Genomic DNA, 20,228 nt, shown 5'->3' on the forward strand with positions numbered 1-20,228 from the left:
ACGCTAAAAAATATATACTACGGAATTGAAGGAAAATAATTTCTAATAAGAAGACGTACATAGATGCTAAATATTAGTCACCAGTGAAGAAAGATTAAACAAGAGAACATAAAGTTATGTCATGTGCTTTTCAGAATCAATTTATAACATTTGGCTTTGAATTATATGCTATGTCAATGATCATAATGTTTACTTATAAGAATTTCCTAGTATATTATTAAATATATATCTTATTACTATATTAATTTCATATAGATATGGATACGAGTTGGATCGATCTACCCACTGGTCACCCTAATTATGTCGAGGGTTGTATAAAATTCATGGAGTTTTCCAAGCATGAACTAGTGAATGGAAAAATTAGATGCCCATGTAAGAATTGTAAGGTGGAGAAATGGTTCCCGGTAAATACAGTAGAGGGACATATTTTGTTTAAGGGGTTTTATAAGTCGTATAAGAAATGGATCTTTCATGGTAAAGGGGGTATGATTCATGGTATGATTGGTAGTGATGGAGGGAGTACTAGTGAAGGATCCCTAAATAATGAAAGTGGGTTTGTTAGTCGAGATGATATGGGAGGACTATTAAGATCAACTTTTAGTGTTAATACGTCTCCCAATTGCCCAACTTTTGAAGCACGAGAGGATGATGAGTGGATTGAGGAGCCAGTGACCTATGAAACTGATGATGAATATGATGATTCTACAAGAGAAGAAGAGGCGAAGTATAAGAAGTTACTTGAAGCGTCTGAGGAGAAATTATATGAAGGGTGTACCAATTTTTCAAAGTTATCTTTTCTTTTACACTTGTTTCACTTGAAGTGTATGAATCATTGGTCCATTGAATCTTACAATATGTTGTTGAAGCTAATTCTAGATGCATTTCCACAAATACTTGATTTTCCCTCATCTTTTTATTATAGTAAGAAAATGATAACAGACTTGGGACTTGGGTATGAAAAGATTGATGCTTGGCCGAATAATTGTATGTTGTATTGGGGTGAATTATTAGAGAAAGACAAGTGTCATGTTTGTGGTACATCGAGGTGGATGAAAACTAAGGGTAAGGGGGACATTATAAGTGATCAAGGTACGGATACTTGTAAGAAAGGTGTGCCACCTAAGGTAATGCGATATTTTCCTCTTATCCCGAGGCTAACAAGAATCTACATGTCATCAGAAACATCAGAAGATATGAGATGGCATGATACACATCTATTGGGTGAAGATGATAAGAAGATTTTAAGGCATCCTTCAGATGCCTTAGCATGGAAGGCATTTAATGAGCGTCATAGAGATTTTGCATTAGATCCTCGTAGTGTTCGATTAGGTCTTGCAAGTGATGGGTTTAATCCTTATCCTTTAATGAACACCACTTATAGTACGTGGCCAGTGATCTCGATTCCTTATAATCTTCCACCCTGGTTATGTATGAAACCATCTTGTTTTATTTTGTCCACACTTATTCCCGGAAAAGCAAGTCCTGGAAATGATATTGATGTGTATTTGCAGCCATTAGTGCATGTTGTGGACTGGGGTTTAAGCTTTTGATGCTTTTGACGGAAAGAAATTTAATTTGCGCGCGACTTTGCTTTGGACTATTAATGACTTTCCTGGCTATGCAATTCGCTCTGGTTTGAGCACAAAAGGTTACAATGCATGTCCTATATGCGTAGATTCCACCCCTTCTGATAGATTTGGGAATAAGATTTGTTATTGTAGCTATAGAAAATGGTTACCCGCAGATCACCCATATCGATCTCAGGGTAACAAGTTTTGTGAGAAGTTTGGAGCTAATGAGTGGGGTAAATCCCCATCTCGTCCTAGCGGGGCTGATATATTGAGTGAACAGGAAAAGGTCGAGTATGTTTATGGAAAGTCGAAGGCACCACCGAAAAAGAGACAAAGAGGAGATAATGATAACAATGACGTCCAAGATGAAAGTGCTTTTGGTACAAAGATAAGCATACTATTTGATTTGGTGTATTGGGAGCATAATCTTCTAAGGCATAATTTAGACGTTATGCACATCGAGAAAAATGTGTCTGAGAATATTTTGGGAACTCTTCTTAGTATGGATAAAAGTAGAGATAGTAAGGATGATCGAAAAGCTCTTGAAAATTGGAGAATAAAGCCTCACCTTTGGCTTAGTACCAATCCTAATGGAAGTGAATACATGCCTCCAGCTTCTTATTCTATGTCTATGGAGGAAAAAGAGAGGTTCTTAAATGTTTTGCAGAAACTTAAAGTTCCGGATGGATATGGATCCAACCTCTCGAGTTGTGTGAATATGAAGCAAAGGAAGTTGATTAACCTCAAAAGTCATGACAACCATGTTCTAATGCAAGATATCCTTCCTATTGCCTTAAGAGCTTCTAACGCTACAAAAGTGATTGACTTGTTGGCTAGATTGTCTTCCTTTTTCAAGAACTTATGCTCTACTACTATTGATCCAAATGATTTAGATGGTCTTCAAGATGAAATTATTTTAACTCTTTGTCAGTTGGGAATAGAGTTCCTGCCTTCATTTTTCACAATCATGGTCCATTTGTTGATTCACTTAGTGGAGGAGGTTAAACTTGGTGGACCAGTGCAATACAAATGGATGTATCCCATTGAAAGGTTTATATCTTACATATCTTAATTATAATATTTTCTTAAATATTTGACATTTATTATATTGTAAGTAAAAATATTTTATTTGAAAGGTACTTGTCCCATTTGAAATCACATGTAACCAATAAAGCCCAACCAGAAGGATCTATTGCAGAAGGCTTCCTTTTAGAGGAGACAATTAGGTTTTGTTCGAGATATCTTGAAGGTGTTAAGACCATCTTTAACATACCTACAAGGATGGATGATGAGATTTCAAATTCCAATGATTACTTGTTTAACTATGGTGGTCGAATTGTTGGGAAGGAGGTTAGCATTCGCCTTGACGATAAAAGCTTAAAACAAGCTCATCGCTACGTTTTACTTCACTCTGATGCGATCAAAGGGGATATGGAGTAAGTATTATGTTAGTTTTCCTTTGAATTATTAATTTTTATAATAGATCACTCTAAGTTTTTTCTTCTTCCATGAAGTGAATTTTTAACCGAGAAGCGTCAAATGAACTTACAAAGTTCCTTCACGGAGAGTGATGAAAGTAACTGGATCATCAATGAATTCGGAGGGTGGTTGCAAAATAAGGTTACTTTTAAAATAAGTTCTTTTAATGTGAATAAATACTTCATTTGTTTTGGAAAAAAACAATACATGCATTTGATTTTATGATGTATCATCGTAGGTACATTGCATAGATGCAACCACCGAAGATGAGAAACTAAGAAAAGCTTTGGCGGGTGGTATGTATTGTTATGGTAGGAAATTTAAAGGATTCTTCATCAATGGATTTAAATTCCTTTCCACGGATCGCGATTGTCGTGTTTTGACACAAAATTCTGGAATTGTGGTTGAAGCGGATGGAGAGGCATATTTGTAAGGTTATGATACATATAAACGAATATAAATCATGCGGAAAAACCATAAACGCCAGGATTCCAAATTAATTGCCACATAACAATTAGCATAATTTAGATGCATACACTTTGTAGCGTGCCCTCCCTTGCTGCGCCTGAACTGAACAAGAACAAAGTGTCCTCCCTCCGTAGAAAGTCCACAGCACGTCCGGATCCGCCTTAAGATTGACCAACTAGAATCGCCCTTAAGGTACTAATAATACTCGACTATATGGGCAAGTGTTTTGGCTGAATTTTTGCTCAAATTCTTACCTTTGAATACTTGAAACTCGTTCTAAATTATGAGGCTTGATCTCATATTTATAGGCCATAGAATAAGTAATCGAATCCTACTAGGATACGAATTAATTAAATTAGAATCCTAGCAGAACTCTAAATTAATTAATTTATCTTTTTAGGATTAGGAAATTTAATCATCAAACGAATCCTATACGCTTTAGGTTTTGTATGTGAACACAAACTCTACACGAGCATGACCCGCAAGCGTGCAGGCCATGCCCGCGCACAGCCCACACGGTGCCACAGCCTTGGGCGCGCGCTAGGCCTGCCTTGCGGTGGGCCTGGCGCAGCCTTGGGCTGGCGTGTTGTGGTGCGCGCTTCCCTTGCTGGACGTGGGCCTGGCTTCGTGATGGGGCTTCGTCTAGCAAGCTCGTCCGATGCTAATTCGTACGAAGCGCTTTCCGATTAATTTCCCGATTCCGGAATTCATTTCCGATACGAACAATATTTAACATTTCCGATTCCGGAATTAATTTCTGTCTCGAACAAATATTTAATATTTCCGTTTCCTGAATTATTTTCCGATTCCGATAATATTTCCGATTCTGACAATATTTCCGTTTCCGGCAATATTTCCGATAATATTTTCCGATACGTACCATGTTTCCGTTTCCGGCAACATCTACGACTTGGATAATATTTATATTTCCGATACGATCCATATTTCCGTTTCCGGCAATATCATCGTTTCCGGAGTATTCATTTATTTGCCTTTGACGATCTCAGCTCCCACTCAAACCAAGATCCGTCGATTCCGAATATGTATTAGATAGAGTATTCAATGCCATTAAATACTTGATCCGTTTACGTACTGTTTGTGTGACCCTACGGGTTCAGTCAAGAGTAAGCTGTGGATTAATATCATTAATCCACTTGAACTGAAGCGGCCTCTAGCTAGGCATTCAGTTCACTTGATCTCACTGAATTATTAACTTGCATAATTAATACTGAACCGCATTAACTAGACTTATCATTAAATGCATACTTGGACCAAGGGCATTATTTCCTCCAGTCTCCCACTTGTCCTTGGGGACAAGTGTGCATTTCCTAATTCCTTTGTCGCTCGATGCTTGCTCTTGAACATAAGGTAAGAGTTATCATCCTTATTATGTCCAGAGGTGTTTCTCGGTTTCAGAGTTCAACTGATCAAATAAACAGATAATCATAGCCTATGATTCATCTGAGCACGGCCATGCATTTTACAGTTTCTAGCTCTCCGAGTGGCCTTGTACAACTTTCAGCATCTCATCCTGATTTATGGGAGGACAATCCCAATCTTGCGATCTTGAGATTAGACTTCGTTTGATAGGTGATTACTGAGCGTTGCCTTTATATCCTCCTTTTACGGTGCGACGGTTGACAACGTCAAAGTAAGCAGTTCTCAAACAAGTAATCTCAAATCACTCAGGTATTGAGGATTAGTGTCTAATAATTTTAATGAAATTTACTTATGACAGATTTTCATCTCTTACAGTAAAGTTTCAAAGGTCTGTCCGATACTAGTCTTCCCAAAGTAAGTATCTATGCAAATGATTACGACATTTCCATGTCCACATAGTTCAAGAAACAGAACTACTATTCATCTTGCATTCTAGTCGTCTAACGTTTTCTATGCGTCCATCTTTATAGAAAACTCCAAGCAGGGACCATTTCCAACTTTTGACATTCAAGTTCACTTGATAGACATTTCTTAGTCACAGGACTGGTCCTGACAGTCTATCTTGAATGTATCGTCAAATTGAAGGGACTCATCATTTAATACTAAACCAAGATTAAATGGAATATGAAAATACATTTCATATATGATAAATGTTCAACCGCAATGTTTTACAACCATGGGCCTCGAACCCATCTTTAAAACAATTCATGGAATTCAAAGCTATGCTTGATTTCCAGTGCTACAATGTGAGTGTTGCTTCTCACTTGTTTTATAGGTTTAGTTATCATGCTTTTCCAATCTTAATATCCTTTTCATCGAATGTTCTTCGAGATAGGATGATAAGATCTTTTGAGTTTGTTTATTATGTGATCTAGTCTTTCTAGCTACATTAGTGGTTCTACGCATTTTGCAATGAAGGACCATTAAGTCAACAGACATGTGATCCACCCAAGTTCAGTGAAGAACTCTTTAACGTAAACAACCCTGTTTTATTGCTTCTTAGGCAATAAGTACTTTTACTTCAACTGTTTAGGTTGCTAGTGATGCTTTGTTTGGATTTACTTATCCAAGCAGTTCACAGATATGCGGAAGACTTTCCAACTATATCTTGGGACATAGAAATTATTATTTTAATTTCCCACGCAACAACTCATTGTTTCCAATCTATGTTGCCATTTCAAAACGTGATGCTCTTTAGCTCGTCCTTGTCAATGGTTAACTCCAAAGGGATCTTGTCTGATCCTTTGCCAGTGTTTATGCGTGTAGCATCAACTATTTAGCATATCTTTATTTCCTTGAATCAAGAACTATTCCTATGTACCTTTTCAAGTACCATAAGTTTTTCTTGATCTCAATCTAGTTGATCTTCACTTAGATCAATAGAGATTGGTATATGTTCGTTATTCCTAAAGCCATACGATACATTTTTGGCGATCCTCATATTATATCATACATGATAAATTCTTTTGCAGAATTATTCTCAATTGAATTCTATTCATGTAACTTTAGCTCATCTAGTTTCAACAGGTACTAAATCTAGCTAAATTCTTTGACATATAATATAGGTTTGTGAGGGGGTCGAAAAAGCGCGAGGCTAATGCGTGACCTCGTCCCTCGTGGGTGTGACGATTCTTTTTATTCAATCAAGTGTAATTGGATTTCCTGTGAGTTTACACCCAATTGACTAGTAATATAGGAGTCGCCATTCAGTTTTTAACGGCAATGAGAAAAACTGACAAAACCCAGTTATCGTGACATAAAGGGAGTGCAATTATGTTTGACCACGACGGTCGTAGGTTCCCTTGTGATCCCTGGTGTGGAGATCTCTCAACATACACCCGCAAGGTAGAGATTGAGGGTTCGGGGGACTGTAACTACTGAGAGGAGTACTCGCTCGTCGATAACTCCAGAGGCAGGATATCGTTACTAGCTCAGCATAAATAATTGAAGGGACATGCGTTAACTATTAAACTAATCTGAGTTGATTTTAGCAATATGCAACATATAATACTAGATCGATCGCGATTATCTGATTTAGATTGCATTAAGGGACCTAGCATGATAAGCAACTAAATCATAGAAAAGGGACACATTACGACGCACCCTTGAGAGGTGCGTCACGGTTCTCAGAAAACTAACCACTTTGACTTTGCTATTTCTCCTTTTTATTTAACGAATCTCAAATTATGGGACAGGATACGTTCTGTTCGATTTATGGATCGATTGCGACAGAACGCGTGAACAATTTCGCAGCGTGAGGCTTAGGCTAGGGGTTGGAGTCATTACTCAGAATATGAATTGTGTGTTGTGTGTCCTTTTCACGTCGAACTTAAGGGTCTATTTATAGGAAAGAGTTCGTGGAAAGATAGAATTGCAGAACCCTAATCCACGAGGAATTTAGGAAAAAACACGTACCAGGTATTTTCAGCGCCCAGGCCTGGGCGCCGAAGATTTCGGCGCCCAGCTCTGGGCGTTGAAAATAGGATCCAGGCAATTTCAGCGCCCAGGGCTGGGCGTTGAAATTGCTGTTTGGGCCGTTTCTTTGTCAGATTCGGACTCTTAGAATCCGGAGTGTATGAGACTTAATCGAGTGTTTTAGTGCGTATTAATTTTATGATGGAATGCATCTGGGCCCGTTACGAACTCTAGGCTCGTTAGGATTTTAATTAATACGTGACTCTTACTTTCGAATCATATTAGGAATAGGATTCTCTCGCAATTTCTATCTTATTTAGGATTTATGTTGGAGTGCAACACCTAAATCTGACAGGTTTCTATCTTTTATGACTTGCCACTTTTAGAAGCTACCCTTTACGGCAATTACTATTTTTAGCAGGTTTCCATAAATAGCATGTTTTTATAAATAGCAGGTTTCGGGTGAAATGAACGGGGGATTTGAGATTCGTTATTTTATAGGAGATGCGTTGTCAAGTTGAGATTTATGTTCTCATCATCGAACCTTCCCTTTCGGGAATGGGGACAAAAGTAGGTGTCTACAAGGTTTAATAATCTCATTTAGATCCTTTGATGTTTAACTTAGTAAATGTTTATACATAGTTCAAACATTCTTTACTTAGATTTATTGACATGGGTCGAATATCTCCAATGGAGTCTTTCGTGTTTGATTTAGTAAATGCCATTACTTAACAATATTATATTTATAAATAGATCTTAAAACCCAGTATGTATTAAGTTTCACCTTGGTCCATCATTGATGAATAATTTCAAATCTAAGTCATTAGCATTTGTATGTTATTTCACAAGAGAGAGATATGTGTGTGATACACATAGGACCAATTAAGTTTTACGTACTCCCACTAAACTTCTTATATATCTATAAGAATCATGTACATTTTATGAAACTAAAATACTTATTAGCTTCACTAAAATACAGTTCTAATTCCCAATTGCTTGCTTAAATCTGTACTTAGATTTCATAAGCTAGCTTTCCTTTTCAAGCATTTATTTGGATCCACAAATCCTATGACATACCATGTACATAGTTTCTTCCAACATTTGATTGAGGAAGATGTTTTGTCATCCAATTGCCATATGTACCAATATGCAATCATTGCTTGAATTATAGACTTGAGCATTAAGATTATGCATGAGGGTTCAACACAATCCAAGCCATGAATTTGCTTGTAACCTTTAGCAACTAATCTAGCTTTGTGTGTGAACACAATTCTATGTTTGATAGTTTTTATCCTTAAAAAAAACTTGCAACCAATAGGTGTGAAACTTGTGAGGGGGTCGAAAAAGCGCGAGGCTAATGCGTGACCTTGTCCCTCGTGGGTGTGACGATTCTTTTTATTCAATCAAGTGTAATTGGATTTCCTGTGAGTTTACACCCAATTGACTAGTAATATAGGAGTCGCCATTCAGTTTTTAACAACAATGAGAAAAACTGACAAAACCCGGTTATCGTGACATAAAGGGAGTGCAATTATATTTGACCACGACGACGAGCCTGTCCGCTGAAGGTGGGCGAGCCTGTCCGCTGAGGGTGGACGCCCCGTCCGATAGAAGTGGAAAAATTTGTTTTGATGTTTTGAAAATAAGGACCTACGCGGTTTTGTGGCGTAGACCCCGCCGGCTGAAGATGGCGAACCTGTCCGCTGAGGGTGGACGCCCCGTCCGATAGAAGTGGACGAATCTGTTTTGAAATTTTATTTTGTTTTTTTGAAAATAAGGACCTACGTGGTTTGCGCCGTAGACCCCGCCGGCTGAAGATGGCGAGCCTATTTTAAATTTGAAGATTTTATTTCTTTCGAAAACTGAGGACCTGCGCGGCTAGTGACGCAGACCCCGCCCGCTGAGGGTGGGCGAGCCCATTTTGAATTTCTTATTTTGCCTATGTAGAAGGGCTTTTTGTGATTACAACATGTTGGTGGGTCGTAATATTTCCTGATTAGATGTGTCCTAATTGGGTCCACATTGTGTATATTTTTGTTTAACAATATTTTTTTTGAGATATCCAAACATGATATGGTGCGTGGCGCAGTCTGGGAATGTGATTTTGATTGCGCGCTCCTTGTTGGAGTCCATTTTTTGCGAGCCCCCAAGCGTTGGGGCTCGTCGGTTGTTTTTTTTTGCATCTTGTAATCATGTTTGGGGTCACGCTCGTATGTGCCAGCGACCTCCTATAGTAGTGTGCTATTTTAGCGAAGCCGTGGAGTGCGACTTTAGTTTTCAGGCGACATCCAGTTTTGGCTTCCCCGGATTATCCCTATGACAGACAGACATTTTCTATTTCGAAAACCAATGATTTGACGACACATATTTTTGGTGTTTCGAAGAATGACCATTTAACTTGCTTTGCTTTTTTTTTTTTGAAAAGTGTACATGAGCATTTTCTGAGACGAATCTAAGTTTCGACCAAGTTTTAATGTTATTATTTTTTGCTTATTTGGGAGCTAAAGGTGCTTTGGGCTTGATCCTTCTTGCAATAGGGCCTCGTGTTTTAGCAACACGGTCTTAAGTCTTTTTCTATTCCGTGTTTTGTGAAATCTGGACCTTGGGCTGCATTTTCAGCGCCCATGTTCAGGCGTCAAACATTTCGGCGCCCAGGCGTGGGCACTGAAAGTCCTTTCCTGGTAATATTTGACTTTCGGATTTCCTCACACATTTCCGAATGGGATCAGGATGTCATGGGGTGCGTTCAGCTATATATAGGGGCTAGATACGTCCTTATTTTCCATCACTCTCAAATTCTTTCTCTCTTTTGCTGTGCTCTAATTATTCACTGCTTTTGCCATGTCGATCCCTACTTTCTCACTCCAACGAACTGTTAGGCGTTGGCTACGAGCCCTTACTCCCACAGAAAAAGCTTTGTTAAAAGAATACCACTTAGAGGCACTTTTAGGTTTACAACAAATTAATATTGATTATAATTTTCTGCATGCTGCCCTAAGCTTTTGGGACTCTGATCATCATGTTTTTTCCTTTCGGGGCAATGAAATATGTCCTTTGCCTGATGAATTAGCTGCGATCCTTGGTTATCCTACTAATGCTACTCCTGTTACCCCTGGCACTATTGAAGAAGGTAAAACAACCATAAGGGCTTTCCTAGGGCTAGATGATAACATGTTTGCTGAAATTGTTGTAGATGATAAGGTTAACTTGGCAAAACTTGTAAAACATCATTTTAGGCCTAGCAAGAATATGACCGAACAGAAATTGAATATTCGAGCCCTTGTATTTTGCTTGTTGAATCATTATTTGCTGTCGAATAATAATGGTGAGTTCGGTGACATAAGGTTGATCCCCTTGATTAGCCAGATGGAAAGTTGTTATTCTATTATGCCGTTGGTTGTTGCTGAGACTTTGCTGAGTGCGGATGAACTGAAGAAGGATGCCAAATCTGAACATTTTAAGGGAAGCCCCCTATTACTGCAGGTAATCGATTTTTTTCCTTGCGCACATGTATGTTTTTTTTTTGCATATATTTCTTTTTGCCTGGGGCTGAGTTTCAGCGCCCAGGGCTGGGCGCTGGAATTTTCGGCGTCTGGTCCTGGGCGTTGAAACTGCGCCCCAGGAACCGTTTTTTCTTTCTTTTCATTCTTTTGATTCGATCGTACCTGTTTTTGCAGATTTGGCTTGCGGAACGGCTTAGACTTTTGGAAGCTCCTGCCGATCCTAAACATTATCGCCCTATAGCTTTGGGTAACCGAAAATACTTGCACCAAGGCCAGGACGAGGCCGAATGGACCTCCTTTTTTACTTATGGCATTTGTTCTATTAAGTGGGTGGTACCATGGTGGGGTTTGACTACTATGACAGGGGGGTCTGATGTATCGGTTTATGTTTCTTTGTTGGGGCTATCTCGTCCCATTTATATTTTCCCTTACCGAGTCATGCGTCAATATGGTTTAAGGCAGACTATCCCCTTTTCTGATACGGTACCACCTAAGGTAGCGGCCTTTTCACAAACACGGGTCCTAGCGTGGGCCAAGTATTATGATGGTCTCCCGCGTTGGGCCGTAGCTACAAATGGCTTCGTGGGTCTTTCTGAAAATTACAAGTTGTGGATGAGCTCCGATGACAAAGATGTGAGGACCGAGGCTCGAAATGGGGAGCCGGCTGAGCTTTTGATACCTCGTATTCGTGTTAAGTATGAGGGTCCTGATTCTGCCAGACCTCGTACCTATAGTTTTAAGACTGTGAAAGCTCGTCCTGATCGAAAGCGAAAGGAAGTTCCTCCCCGTTCCAGTTTCAGGCCTAAAAAGATGCCTAACATGAAGGGGCCTGCTGTTGTTAAAAGAAATGCAAGCTCTCGCGGAGATCGTCGCCGGAATAATGTATGGGTTAGAAAGGCTCAGCCGCCTGTAGAAACAGTGGCTAGTCTAGTTGATGATAATAACCCTTCTTCCACCATTGCCTGTGCCTTCGAGGCTGAGCGGGCTATAATTGAGAATGTTTCTGAAGCCTTGACATCTTTGGAAGTTAGTGTCCAGGAGACGGTTCTTATGGAGATTGATATTGGGGCAGCGCAGAAGACTATGGGGGTGGATCCTGCGAACATTGCTCTCTACAAGACTTTATTTGATGATCCGGAAGAACTAGAGTAGTGTAGTTCTCTGCTAGGGTGTAGGTGCCCTTTATTTATTTCAATTGTGTTTGGTTTTTATTCCTAGCACTTCGTTTTCCTTCTTATTATATTTTAATAAAGGCGTATTTTTAGTTTTTATTTATTTTTGTTTCTCCTCTTTTTTATGTATTTTATATGTCTAACACTTATTGCAAAGAATATTTTTTTATTTGGACCGAATCCTTGGTAAGGATTGCCTACGTATCTTGTCAGAATCAGGTCGCGCGTAGTTCTAGCTTTAGAATAAGTTATAGTATGCTAGATTTCGGTAGATATGTCCTGAAGTGGAAACATATTACTTAATTGGTCAAATGAGTGAAGTATTTGCCATTATTTTCATCTGCCGTTTTTTTTTGCAAAATTCGTATAGCTAGCGTAAAATTCGACTAACGTATAGCTATGTTCTTGGTGAACCTATTTGAATACGTACTGTACCCCCCAAGTGTTCGTTATTTTTCCGTTGTTTGCGGATAAAATGACGAGCACTTTCAAAAAGAAAATTTTGGCAGGCAGAGAGTTTCAAGGCCCAGGCTGGGACGTCAGAAATTTCGGCGCCCAGCCCTGGGCGCTGAAAATGACTTGGGCGGTCAGTTTTTGACGCTTTGCTTCACATGTTCTTGCGTTTATTTCTATTTCTTTCTCTTATTTTTTTGTGCCTTGATATTTTGCTTCATAGTTAAAGTTAATTTTGAGGCTATTTTGGAGGCTTTTTTTACTGTTAGCGTGAAACGCATTTTTGTCCAGATTAATTTTTTCTATTGGTGACTCAAAACAGTTTTGAAAATGGAGTTAGGGTGGGGAATTTATGAAGATCTTTGTGTAGGCTTAAGAGGTAGGTTGGTAGTGAAGGGTATGATAGAATCTATGTTTTATGAATCTATTTTATTTGCATTGTTTTTGGATTTTTGATTTCCTTTGATTTTGGGTTGCATGGATTGGCTCCTATGATGACACTGGTTGGCTTTTTAGGTTTTGGGGATATGAATGAAATAGTGTGGTTTATTTTGTGGGTGTCGGGAATTGATTCTCATGGCACTATTTCAAAACCGAGTGGGTTTTGTTTGTTGGGCCTATAGTGGGCTGCTTCTTTATTTTTTTTATTTTGCAAGTACATTTGGTGTTTTTTTTAGTGTTAGAATAAAATTTTCAGGAGAAATATTACGCCTTTATTGATTCGGAAAGTAAGGAAAACACACTGAAATAAAACTGACCCATATTCTAAAGGGCCTTAGGACCATCTAAAGTCTCTATTATTTTTTTATCAATCTAAAGAACTACTAGGCGCTTTTTACTAATGGTGCTCTATGTGGCTCAAGCCTGGGGTTTAGTCTCATAAAACTTCGGTCCTTCACCGGTACTCATCTTGAATTCCATTCCTTTTGCGTTGACCCACTGATATGTCTTCACCCATCCGTTCTCGACCTCTTCTAGTGTTGATGCAGGAGAGATTAACCGGGTTGGATCGAAACCTTCATCTTGTAAAGCTAGGGTAGTCATCACAGTCTCGTCCTCCATAGGCCTCGATTCGTTAAACAATCTCCACAGAGCCTGGTTGTCCAATATTTCAGCTGTTTTAGTCTTGGTGAGGTGGGGTGCCTCATCCAAGGTGTGGCAGTCATGGAAAATTTCAAATCTGGGTTTTAGCAAGCCATCCTGAACGAAGGGTTCAGGGAAATCACAGCATGGGTGTTCTTCTCCTTCCCGAATGAACATCCGTTAAGGGTCCTTTGATATGGGGGAAGGAGGGTGGTTTGTTTGGTTTGTTAAGGCGTAGCCTGGATAGGCGGTCAGCAATATCTTCCTCCGTTGGTTCATAACCTAAGCCAAAGGGAGTAGATTTGTCGGGAAAAGGATGGAATGTGCATTCCTCATTCCTTATGCCCAATGGGGTTCCTGGAAAATAGCCTTGAGCTAACAACATTCTAGGGATGACTCGGGATGCATGCGGGTCTAGGAATGCTGGATCATAATCTTCGATGAACTGGATTTTTTCTTCCATTTGAAACCCATAAAGGTCGTCTGCAGTTTCGGCCGTTCCAACCATAGTACAACTGACGTCGAGAGGAGGAGCGCGGATTTCTAGTATTACCCCGTTATGGTTAAGTTTAACCATTTGGTGCAAGGTAGAAGCCACACCTCCTAAGTCATGGAGCCAAGGTCGCCCCAAGAGGAGGTTGAAAGTGGGCTTGATGTCGATAATTTGAAACTCCGTGGTGCGTGCCACAGGCCCGGTTTGTATGGTAAGGTTGATTTTTCCCAATACAGGCCTTCGGGAGTTATCATAAGCTCGTACCTCTTGCGTGGAGGTTTGGAAATCATCGTTCCCTAGCCCCAAGCAATGGGCGGTTCGCAATGGGCAGACATTAACCGCCGAACCATTATCTACGAGCGCTAGGGGGATGTTTTGTCCTTTGCATCCAACCACTAGGTAAAGGGCTTTATTGTGAGCACCCCCCTCTTTGGGTAAGTCTTTATCAGTGAAAACTATGGCCTTTTCTCCGGCATCTCTCGTGACATGGCTAACCAATGAGTCAGGTGTGATATCTGTAGGTACTGAGATGAGGTCAAGTGAGCGAATAAGCTTTTCGCGATGTTCCTTTGAAGTACACATAAGATATCAGATGGTAATCTCAGCCTTGGTTCTTTTTAGTTGTTTCAGGAGAGGATTTTCAATGACTTCCGCGACGGTGGCGTGCCGTCCATTCTCAGGAGTTTACCTAACCGGGATGTCGTCCGTAGGAGGCGGGTGAATATCCGGTTGGTATATCCTTCCGGATCGGGTGAGATTGTCGACCTCGGGCTCCTGAGGGGTGGTGTCAATGAGAGCATACCCGGGCCAAGTTTCAGTGAAGAGGTCCTGGCCCGAGACTTGAGATAGGTAAATATCTTCAGCATCATCGTTCCACACACCGCACACTTCCCTCTCGATTCGATCCATAGGGACCACAACGAGTGGTGCACCTTGAGGTGTAATATACACCGTGGGGTCAAAATTCTCTGGTTGGTCGAGAGAGATGTGACAAGAGCCGAGTGGGCTCTTGTTGTTGTTGGGTTTGCCAACGTTAGGGAGAGGTATCACTTCATCCTCTATCATGTCCTGGATCGTATGTTTTAGAGTCCAGCAGTTTTCAGTGTCATGCCCATTTCCTTGATGGAATTTGCAGTAAGTACCTACGACCCAGTATTTGTTTTTGACAGGAGGGTCACGGGTGGGGCCTATAGGTCTCAACTTTCCTTGATTGGTTAGTCTTTCAAAGGCTTGTACCAAAGTTGACCCGAGTGGGGCAAACTTTCGGTCTCGGACCCATCTTACAGGGTTTCTTCGGGCGGAAGCCTCTTCTACAGCATGGACTTCTTGGGCTTGGGATGTGTTACCCCGATTATAGGTGTTGGTTTTATATGTGGGTTTACTCTGTATGGTTTTGGCGAGGTCGTCCTCGATCTTTATTCCCACATCATAAACTCTTTTGAAAGTGTCGAGTCCCAGGTACCTAAGGTGTTGTCTGTAAGCCGGGTCCAGGTTGTCAATGAATTTTTGGACCAATTCTGTTTCGGGAGGCCTATTGATTAGCTGGGCCGCCTGGTCCCTCCATCTAGCAAAGTAGGTTGTGAAACCCTCATTTTTCTTTTGGAAGAGAACTTCCAGCTCGCGCATGGTGAGTTGGAAATCCATGTTCGACGAGTATTGCTTGATGAAGACATTGACAAAGTCTTCCCAAGTGGGGAAGAGCTTAGGGTCCTGGTGATAGTACCATTTGAGCGGCACAGGTTCCAAGGACAAAGGAAAGGCAGGTAAGTACATGGACTTGTCCACGCCTTTCAAGTTCATGGTATTCACAAAGCTCAGTAGATGATCACGGGGGTTGTCCGTGGCCTTGAACTTTGGTAAGTCAGATGAACTGAACTTTTCTGGTAATTTGCCAGGAAAAGGTTCAGGCTCGAGGGAGAAGTATTTTCTCCCCATGGTTTGCTGTAGGACCATTTTTTCAATCCTCTTCTCGTTTTCGAGGTCATTTTTGGCTTGCGCAGCCGCTAAGGCTTCGTTTTCCATTTTCAGTTGGCCCATAAGTTGGGTCATTTGGACCATCTGGTCTCGCATATCTTCGATGGACATGTTTGGAGGTGCGAATCGAGGTTGGGGAAGCGGAGATCCTTGAAATGAGGGACGACGGATGGAGCTTGGAGTTACTAAACCTGGTGTTGGCGATGTATCTTTGAGACGCACTAGCCGTTGATTCCCTGATCGGCACCAAGTGGCGGGACCAGTCCTAGGCATAAGATAAGCTAAAGTTTAGGTTCCCAAAGTTTCAAGCATTACTTAGTCTAGACTTCGACTCTCTAAATTGGTTTTTTTTTTTGCTCTTTCTTCTGTCGGTATACTTTTTGGTTGTGTTTCTTTTTATTTTGGTCATTCTTTGGATTTTCGAAACACTTGCCCGTGTGAAATTCATAGTTATTAGCATGTTCGGTTTCGATGCCGAGCATTGCCGTCGTAGGAGGCCCAACAACGACACAAAGAGTTATTAATTTTTCACGAGTCGCTTTTTGAAATCGAGTGCTTTTCTTATGCCCTCGTAGCAATTCTTTTGATGAACATTTTTTTTGCGCTACGTATTTTCCTTTCGCTCGGGCACCGAGGCTGCTGCACCTGACCAGAAGGCCAAGCAGCAACTTCAGCGCCCAGCTAGGGGCGTGAGAAATTCTGGCGCCCAGCCAGGGGCGTTGAAAATGCGTCCCTGGCTGGTTCTCGTTTTCTGTCTTCTGTTTATGCGACTTCGAATTGCGTGCTTTCCTAATAACGTCCTTTACGCGTAACAGCGTTTGTGGGATTCGTTACAGGCCATCCCGAGCGTCGCTTATTTTGTGGCGATCATTCGGGTTTGCGGAACACGTGTTTTGATATAACTCTTTGGTAAATTAGTCTATGAATGTTTGGGCAGTTTTTAAGGTCCTTGGTTTACTAGGATAGTTTGTCACACACAATCACATATTTCGCTACACATAACTACATTACAAACATGGATTTGAAAATTAAATATGCCATGTAGTTTATGATAAGCTTCTATGGGTAGTTTATTTGCGCCTGGCTTGGTACCGCTTCTATCGTAGATCCAACACATGCCCCGGTCGAGGTAGTGTCTTCAACAGACGAACTTCGCTCAAGAGGCCAACCCGCAAGTGCAAGCCAAGGGGGCATGCAGGCGAGAGGGACCTAATGGGCGAGCGATTGGGTTCGGGATAGGTGTACTACCTGCACAAGTACCGAGTGGGAAACATGCGCGGCGTATGCACCCCCCTATTGGCGAAAAAAGGTATCCTTAGTCCCAACTCCCGAGGGAGCCGAGATTCGTTATGATGTTCTGCCCGTTCACATTAATATGCTGATTTTCAGGTCGTCCCAACTTGATGGGGAAATAAACACGGGGTAGGATCGTTTCACCCTTCGGCTATTTTGATTACCTACAAGCACGAGTATTTCCTTCACTATCCCCAGTGGAGTCCCTCGTGGGTGTGACGATTCTTTTTATTCAATCAAGTGTAATTGGATTTCCTGTGAGTTTACACCCAATTGACTAGTAATATAGGAGTCGCCATTCAGTTTTTAACAACAATGAGAAAAACTGACAAAACCCGGTTATCGTGACATAAAGGGAGTGCAATTATGTTTGACCACGACGGCCGTAGGTTCCCTTGTGATCCCTGGTGTGGGGACCTCTCAATATACACCCGCAAGGTAGAGATTGAGGGTTCGGGGGACTGTAACTACCGAGAGGAGTAATTCTCTCGTCGATAACTCCAGAGGCAGGATACCCTTACTAGCTCAGCATAAATAATTGAAGGGACATGCGTCAACTATTAAACTAATCTGAGTTGATTTTAGCAATATGCAACATATAATACTAATTCGATCGTGATTATCTGATTTAAATAGCATTAAGGGACATAGCATGATAATCCGATTTTTCAAAAATATTATATTTGTTAGGCGTGATAGAACAATTAGATTAGCTTAGTTTAACAGTTCATAAAAAGGGCGAGGAAAGCCGTTAAATCATCGAAAGGGGACATATTACGACGCATCCTTGAGAGGTGCATCACGAGTTGATTTTAGCAATATGCAACATATAATACTAGATCGATCGCGATTATCTGATTTAGATTGCATTAAGGGACCTAGCATGATAAGCAACTAAATCATAGAAAAGGGACACATTACGACGCACCCTTGAGAGGTGCGTCACGGTTCTCAGAAAACTAACCACTTTGACTTTGCTATTTCTCCTTTTTATTTAACGAATCTCAAATTATGGGACAGGATACGTTCTGTTCGATTTATGGATCGATTGCGACAGAACGCGTGAACAATTTCGCAGCGTGAGGCTTAGGCTAGGGGTTGGAGTCATTACTCAGAATATGAATTGTGTGTTGTGTGTCCTTTTCACGTCGAACTTAAGGGTCTATTTATAGGAAAGAGTTCGTGGAAAGATAGAATTGCAGAACCCTAATCCACGAGGAATTTAGGAAAAAACACGTACCAGGTATTTTCAGCGCCCAGGCCTGGGCGCCGAAGATTTCGGCGCCCAGCTCTGGGCGTTGAAAATAGGATCCAGGCAATTTCAGCACCCAGGGCTGGGCGTTGAAATTGCTGTTTGGGCCGTTTCTTTGTCAGATTCGGACTCTTAGAATCCGGAGTGTAAGAGACTTAATCGAGTGTTTTAGTGCGTATTAATTTTATGATGGAATGCATCTGGGCCCGTTACGAACTCTAGGCTCGTTAGAATTTTAATTAATACGTGACTCTTACTTTCGAATCATATTAGGAATAGGATTCTCTCGCAATTTTATCTTATTTAGGATTTATGTTGGAGTGCAACACCTAAATCTGACAGGTTTCTATCTTTTATGACTTGCCACTTTTAGAAGCTACCCTTTACGGCAGTTACTATTTTTAGCAGGTTTCCATAAATAGCAGGTTTCTATAAATAGCAGGTTTCGGGTGAAATGAACGGGGGATTTGAGATTCGTTATTTTATAGGAGATGCGTTCTCATCATCGAACCTTCCCTTTCGGGAATGGGGACAAAAGTAGGTGTCTACAAGGTTTAAGAATCTCATTTAGATCCTTTGATGTTTAACTTAGTAAATGCTTATACATAGTTCAAACATTCTTTACTTAGATTTATTGACATGGGTCGAATATCTCCAATGGAGTCTTTCGTGTTTGATTTAGTAAATGCCATTACTTAACAATATTATAAGATCTTTATAAATAGATCTTAAAACCCAGTATGTATTAAGTTTCGCCTTGGTCCATCATTGATGAATAATTTCAAATCTAAGTCATTAGCATTTGAATGTTATTTCACAAGAGAGAGATATGTGTGTGATACACATAGGACCAATTAAGTTTTACGTACTCCCACTAAACTTCTTATATATCTATAAGAATCATGTACATTTTATGAAACTAAAATACTTATTAGCTTCACTAAAATACAGTTCTAATTCCCAATTGCTTGCTTAAATCTGTACTTAGATTTCATAAGCTAGCTTTCCTTTTCAAGCATTTATTTGGATCCACAAATCCTATGACATACCATGTACATAGTTTCTTCCAACATTTGATTGAGGAAGATGTTTTGTCATCCAATTGCCATATGTACCAATATGCAATCATTGCTTGAATTATAGACTTGACCATTAAGATTATGCATGAGGGTTCAACACAATCCATGCCATGAATTTGCTTATAACCTTTAGCAACTAATCTAGCTTTGTGTGTGAACACAATTCTATGTTTGATAATTTTTATCCTTAAAAAAAACTTGCAACCAATAGGTGTGAAACTTGTGAGGGGGTCGAAAAAGCGCGAGGCTAATGCGTGACCTTGTCCCTCGTGGGTGTGACGATTCTTTTTATTCAATCAAGTGTACTTGGATTTCCTGTGAGTTTACACCCAATTGACTAGTAATATAGGAGTCGCCATTCAGTTTTTAACAACAATGAGAAAAACTGACAAAACCCGGTTATCGTGACATAAAGGGAGTGCAATTATATTTGACCACGACGGCCGTAGGTTCCCTTGTAATCCCTGGTGTGGGGATCTCTCAATATACACCCGCAAGGTAGAGATTGAGGGTTCGGGGGACTGTAACTACCGAGAGGAGTAATTCGCTCGTC

At 40.5% G+C, this 20,228-nt stretch overlaps 1 protein-coding gene across 1 annotated transcript; it reads left to right on the top strand.

Annotated features, from left to right (window-relative positions):
- The first annotated feature begins 257 nt into the window (after positions 1-257).
- LOC110778182 (uncharacterized) lies at positions 258-3,483 on the top strand. The gene is made up of 5 exons (XM_021982747.2): positions 258-1,428; positions 1,544-2,621; positions 2,708-3,007; positions 3,086-3,191; positions 3,289-3,483. Exons 1-5 carry the CDS (start codon positions 258-260, stop codon positions 3,481-3,483), a joined length of 2,850 nt encoding a protein of 949 aa, XP_021838439.2.
- Positions 3,484-20,228: the final 16,745 nt, after the last annotated feature.

This window comes from Spinacia oleracea, chromosome 4 (genome assembly GCF_020520425.1).
Source record: "Spinacia oleracea cultivar Varoflay chromosome 4, BTI_SOV_V1, whole genome shotgun sequence".
Classification (NCBI taxonomy): domain Eukaryota; kingdom Viridiplantae; phylum Streptophyta; class Magnoliopsida; order Caryophyllales; family Amaranthaceae; genus Spinacia; species Spinacia oleracea.